At 46.9% G+C, this 6765-nt stretch overlaps 1 protein-coding gene across 1 annotated transcript in view; it reads left to right on the forward strand.

The window, feature by feature from the left end:
- The first annotated feature begins 4643 nt into the window (after positions 1–4643).
- Positions 4644–6765, forward strand: part of SUSD4 (sushi domain containing 4) — a 150065-nt gene continuing 147943 nt past the window's right edge. Inside the window, exons 1-2 of the mRNA XM_058800776.1 lie at positions 4644–4663; positions 5543–5790. Of these exons, the coding sequence (XP_058656759.1) occupies positions 4644–4663; positions 5543–5790 (268 nt within the window). The remainder of the gene's footprint in view (positions 4664–5542; positions 5791–6765) is intronic.

Below are 6765 nucleotides of genomic sequence, written 5' to 3' on the forward strand. Positions count from 1 at the left end.
TTACAAGAAAGCAGTCTCCACTGGTAAATGGTAAAGCCAAGCTGACTGACAGACTTTGGAGGGAGCCAGTGCTGTCTGATGCAACCCCAAGGGTATTAAAGACTGAGCATCCGGCCGCGAATGACAAAGAAGTGAAATAAACAGGGCAGGAGACTTTTTCTCCTTTTAATGCCTTTATTAAAAGTGATCAGCTCAAGGTTGGGAGGCTTGATGGGTCCGCAGTTTCGCCGGCGTTGCTCCCAGGGTGACTCGGAGGAAGAGAAATGTGCAGCTTTGTCCACTAGGGGCGGGCACTAGGGTCTCGGCCTTACGAGAGCAGTGGGGGTATATCCCATGTTACAACTTTTGGGTTTTGCTGTCCGGGGTGCTGGGTCCATCTGAGATCTTTGCTCAGGGCAAGGGGCAACAAAGGTTCTCGGCATCTCTGCAGGCTCGGTACTTTGTTTCTCACGTCCAGACATCACTTTGATCTCTTAATTCTGTGTTGGATCGTTGTTTTGGGGACCTTTTCAGTAAGTTTAGTGGAGTGGCTTCCCATGGCATGCTGGTTCCAAAGTTATTTTGCATGCCCTCTGATATCCCCACCCATGTCCCCTCCTTTCACTGTCCGAGGAGAAGGGCTATCAACTTAGGAGGAGAAGGGCTATCAACTTAGCTTTACACAGCACGTGATACAATGATACAAAAGGAGTAGTTAACGAAAATGACCGGTGATTACAATAACAGGTAGAATTCCACCCTGGCAGCAACTGGTTTAACCTGTTAACTCTGCAACCTTTTTTAAAAATTGGCAGCTTTTTTTTACTTACAACAAGAAGGATCTAGAGAATTGTGAGTATATGTGTGGGATCCACGAGGGCAGTTCCCAACGCTGCAAAATTTTCCTTATATACTCCTTTTGTTGTATTCTTGTCAAGGTTTAATAAACCTTTTTAAATTTTCATAGTGAGCAGTTGTTTCTCACAATGGGGACTAGTGCCCGGGATATAAAGCGTCTTTGCCCATGACCCAGGAGATTTAGTGAAACAAACAGGGCCAGGAGACTTCTTCTCCTTTTAATGCCTTTATTAAAAGTGATCAGCTCCGGATTGGGCAGCTCGGCAGGGCTGCAGTCCCCGTCGTGTCTCCCAGGGCAACTCAGAGGAGGAGGATAAGCGCGGCTCTGTCCACTAGGAGCAGGGCTGGGGGAATCCAGTCCTCCTGGGAGCCTTTAGGGTGTGTTGTCCCGTCAGATGTTAGTTCAGTCTGAGTCTCGCTTCCTCCCAGACCTGGCTCGGGGGCTCTCGAAGACAGGGTGAGGAACGATGAAGGTTTCCAGCATCTCTGCAGGCCCAGCACTCCGCTCCTCACATCCAGTCTCTCAACTCTTATTTGGCTCGTTGTTTTTGGGGGGTCTTCTCAGTACATTCGGAGCGGGGGACCCACACAGCATTCTGGTCTTGGAGTCACTTTGCATAACCCCCCCCACCCTCTCAGGTGTCTTCACTATTCTGGGAAAGGTACAACCTAGCCTCGGGAAGGTCCCCACCCGTTACAGTCTCAGGAGAAGGGCCATTAACTCGCCCCAGCCAGGGCTTTTACTAATACAGAAACAGCCATTAACAACAACGACCCGTGATTACAATAACAAAACACACAGAACTTGGGCAGGGCCAGTGATATGGCTGCCTCTTTGTAACTTTTTCTCACAAAAAAAATATTAACCGAATTTTTGTTCATAACAGTCCCCCCTCTTTTTCTTTGATCGAGCTTGAATTCTAAGCTCGCATCAACTCACAATTTTTGTTTTGAATCTACTATAAATCTCTTGTACACTTTGGTAATCATGGTTACTTAACCTTGTTACTTTCCTTGGTTTCTTCAGGTTGGTCTGCACGGCAAGTACTATTCTACTAAAACAGATAAATAAGCATAGTAAAAATAGCAATCCTCCAAGTACACACACAGTGAGAAAAACTACCTTTTCCCATACATCCTTTTTAAAAATCTTTATGTTCTCCCACCCACTGTGATCAAGTGTAGGAGTTTGTTCTTCATTATTTACACGTGCTAACCTTTTTATTTCGTTTGAAATGTTCCTAATAATTGAATTCTTTATCTTTAATACTGCCTGGAGCCAGATAACTTTGTTTAACATAGATATTGGGATCCGAATTTGGCTTTTACAATTTTGGATTTTCTCAATTTCTATTTCACTTTGCCTGTTCTGTTTAATTTCTCCCAAATCATTATATATAGGAACTCCCAAACTTGATCCAGTTTCTTTGGGTAATAAGAAAATTGGTTTTATCACTCTCGTGGCGCAACTGCCAGACGAGATCAAATCTGGGGTTTAAGGCTCCCCTGAAATGTGTTCTAAAAGGGGTTTATCTCTTTTCCAGTGCACTCATATAAATACTTGTAAGAAACAATTTTTCTTACCATTTTCACCATTTCTTTGCTTTTCACTAGATCTGCTGAGCTTGTTTCAGCAGCATCCCATTCAAAGCACAACCAGGCTTCCCCTATAGGGCACTCTCCTAGGAGTGGCTGCCTAAAAGTGGCAGTATTGTATGCTATCCAATACACTCTTTTAGTTTTCTGATAAAGGACCAATTGGGAGAAGTTAACACAATCAGGGTTAGAACTGATGTGGACTCTCGACAAGGAGCTCACTTCCTCCTCATAGAGGGGTTGATAGCATTCATTGCGCGGCTCAGCTGGGCTTCCCAGAGCACCACCAGCCATCAGAGCCATCATTACTACCCTTCCCAAGAGTCCGGTATGGGTCATCTTGCACAGCCTGCCCACCCGGCCTTGCCTCTTGGGGAATTTTACTGAGGAAAAGCTTCCAAGCTCTTTAGAGTCCCTTCTACCCATTTCTCTGGTTAAATCTCTCTTGGTCTGTTCCCTACCAATTTTGGTTTCCCCTCCCAGGGGAGTGTTCTGTAGAGGATTAACCTGGAGTCTTTGGAAATAAATTGAGGAACTTAACCAGAATTACTTATTTACAGTCTTAAACTTTTTACCAACATAGTTTACACAGAACAGTCTTAAAACATTTTAAGCAATATTAGAACTCTTAACAAATAATTTTTTCCCACACAGTTCAGTCTTTTTGACTCTTCCTTCTGAGAGTCAGCTTTAAATCTTTTGGTCCTTTTACCACAGTGTACTCAGGTGATTTATCTTGTGAAGCAGATGAATCTTGTCCAGCGCCGGGGGATGAGAGTGGTGTGGACTCTGGTCCAATGCCAGAGGGGGAAGCTGATGTTGGATCTGGTCCCGTACCTGGGCGAGGCTCTGCTAATACAAAAGGAGCGATTAGCCACAACGACCTGTGATTACAATAACAAAACACGCAGAACTTTGGCAGCTACAGTGATCTGGCTGCCTTTTTGTAACTTTTTCTCACAAAAAAAATATTAACCGAATTTTTGTTCATAACATTTAGGACGAATGGCGTCGCTGCTGATTTTAGCAGATCGAACGACTTCCCTTGGGACCATCAGTGATTGCAGGTAAACCTGGGGACAACAAAGGACTATATAACGAAAAAGAAGAAGGAGAAGGATCTAGCAGATTGTGAGTATACGTGTGTGTATGCCTGAAGTGCGAATGAAGTAGTTTTGTGAGTGTGCTTACGGTAAAAGATCCTCATAATTATTTTGGCCAGAAAATAGTTCCGTAATTCCAGTATATGAACATGAGCTTCACATTAGTAATATACAGATCTGTCCTGGTCTGTTGAAGCTTCAGGATAGTGGACAGTTGGAAACAGGGCGGGACATGTAAGAGAAGAAGGGGAGGAACTCTGGCACTGGCAAGACGCTTGTAGAAGAAGGGTTGAAATGCGCTAGGTGGGATGCATAAAAGACAAAAGCAGGGACCCCCAGCCTGGCAGGCTCTTAAGATTAAGGGATTTGTAAGAGCTCAAAAGCACTTGGAGGTCACCAAGCTGAGAGCCACAGTGTTACAGTGATAGCAAAAATCACCATTTAGCAGAAAATGGCCTGTGTCGGGATGGGAAGTTGAGGTAACTTTCCCAGCCCACAGGCGGTGGGGGACAGGAAGACTACATGACTGCTCCACACGGAGCACTGATGTACTGAGTGCTGTAAGCTCCTGGTGCGTAAGCTGCACAATAACTTGCAGAGCTTATCAGCTGAGGTGCGCCTGACCACAGTGACTTAGTGGTGGCCGGCACCGGTGGGGCCGCCACTCAGGAGGAGTGCGCATGTTCCCCAGTCAGGGGCCACAGGAGAGGGCAAGCAGGGTTTCACGGAGCCACTGCAGTGGTTCTCCCGATCAGCGGGTGTGGACATGGCCAGGGGCCAAGTTTGCATAGAGTGATGTTTGCAGCCATGCTATGCGCAGAGAGTCCGCCGTGGCTCCTCTGTAGAGCTGTGGGATTGAGATGCCACGTAGGTGATGACGCCCGGAGGTGGTGGGGGACCATGGGCACTGGGAGGGCTGCCGGTGGTGGCTTTTGCCGAATGCGTGGAGTTTCCGGGCCAGAGGCCAAGTGTGGGTGGTAGCGGGTGCGGAGAGTTTCTGGTGCACACTGGCCCAGTGGGGACAGAGGAAGACTGATGGAGGCACGATGCTGAAGTTGTGTGCAGTGCTGTTGGCGGTCAGAGAGTGGCTGGAGCACGGGATTCGCCATGGCTGTGTTTCGTGTCAGGTACAGACAGGCTATGTGTGTATTTGTGATTGCGATATGTGTGGAGACCGACAGTGGGACAGTTGCGAATTCTAATAATAACTGAGGAAAATAAAGCATGGAAGAAGGCCTTTGAACCTATCTTTTGTTTGCAATTAACCCTAGTTGATTTAGGAGCATTGGAATTAAAGCGTTAAGGATGTTGCTTTTTGCTTGTATTTAATCCTTAAAGAGTTCTGCAATAATAACCTTTTGAAGTATAATTTCAGAATATTACTTGTATCCTTGAAACTATAGCTTTGGAATATATATAAAGGAAATAGGCTTATCTCATGCCTTAGTAAAGCAGAGAAAAACAGCTTGAGAAAGGAAGATGAACATCACCTCAAGGATTTATGGTTTCGACCAAGGGAAGCTGGACATCACTGTTATGAGATTTATAGTCTCTGCAATTAAAAGGTGGACCCACATTTGGGGAGCTGGGCTCCACCAGATGGGATTCATCTTTCTTCTTTCGGAAACCAGACCACCACCGTCTGGGGATACTCCTTTTGGGACACATCCTGAGAAAAATTAAATCACAATAGTATATAGAGTAAAAATTGGAATAGAAACTACTGAGAAAGCTGATGAGTACCCCTATAAATACCTGTAACCCTCAACTATCAGTGTGCAGTTGGAGGGAAAACTTCCCCCACTGGAGCCAGCACTGTATTGCTCATACTTTACCATATTAATTAATAAATTGATTGCTGCTTGAATATTGGCCTAGTCAAGCTTCTTATTCATAACAGCTCCTCTGTGGAGCCATGGGATTGGGACGCCCCATGGGCGATGGCGCCCGGAGGTGGCAGAAGAGCTGCTGGCAGCGGCTTTCTCCTGAGTGCACGGGGTTTCCAGGCCGGAGACCGTGCGGGCCTGCATGGGTGGTAGCAAGCCAAGAATGTCCGGTGCAGTGGCTTTCAGGGGTTCTGACCCAAATGAGGGTGACCGCAGCCATCAGATGCACTGGAGCCCAGGGCTGCCGGCAGCAAAATCTACACTCGTGGACCAGGGGAGTTTGGAGGCACTGGGCTGCCGGCACCAAGTAACTTTGAGCTCGGTGCTGCAGGGGGTGGAGAAGGGCGTTAGAGCACGGAAGTCTGTCGGTGCGGGCTGCCAGCGATGGGACACGCGCTTTTGTGGACCGAGACATTCAGAGGTGTGGTGCCGCCAGGGTAGCAAGCGGGCTCAGCTGTGTAACCTTGCGAATCACAGCAGTCACCAGCCTGGCAGCAATGCCGGGGGACGTGTTCTATGTAGTGATTTGCAGAAACAGACAAACTCCACAACTTTTGTGAAAGTTGTAAAGCCGATATGTTTATTACTGTGCTGGACACATGGGAATCATTCCCCTAAACAGGACATGCGTGCCTCTGGGAACTCCAGATCTTTTTTTATCTCCCTCTCAAATACATATGCATGCGATTTCACAATAGGTTCATACATATTCATTCTACTGATTTCACAGGACATTTGCCGCTTATTTTTTCTTTACCAGAAAGAATTCCTGGGTCATCTTGACCCTGCTTTCCATAGCAGCCTCTCTGTTTCAGAGTTCAAGGACCACCCCCCCCCTTATCCATGTCCTTCGGCTGAAGCAGTTGCTTAGAGCACAGGCTTTTTGTGAGAACAGGCAGTCAGACTATATAGCTATGTTTGCAAGCTACAGACTTAATTCAAAGAATTCAAATATGTACATTTCACCTAAATCAAAATGGATTTCTACTCTGGAAAATTTCCACTCTGTCTCAGAAGAGACCACTAAGAGTCAAAAACTTCTAGTTGTGCAAGAGCTTCTCCAGAGCCCACCAATGTGGGGCTGACCAGATGCAGAGCGGGAGCGGACCAGTGCAGGGACTGGCGGCCAGCCCTGGCCAAGCCCAATTCCTCCGTGGCGGTGTGCTGTGACTGGCTCCAGATCCACTGAACAAAAAACCCGGCCCTGCATGAGCAGCGGCAAGTGTTACAACTCCCAGGCAGCAGATCTGGCTGAATCCCAAGGCAAAGGGAGAGGCGGAAAATGTGAACCCTCCTACCCAACCACCCCGTAGCGCTCTTGGGAAATTCAAATCATTGTAATG

The sequence above is a fragment of the Ammospiza caudacuta genome, chromosome 3 (genome assembly GCF_027887145.1).
Source record: "Ammospiza caudacuta isolate bAmmCau1 chromosome 3, bAmmCau1.pri, whole genome shotgun sequence".
NCBI classification, from domain to species: domain Eukaryota; kingdom Metazoa; phylum Chordata; class Aves; order Passeriformes; family Passerellidae; genus Ammospiza; species Ammospiza caudacuta.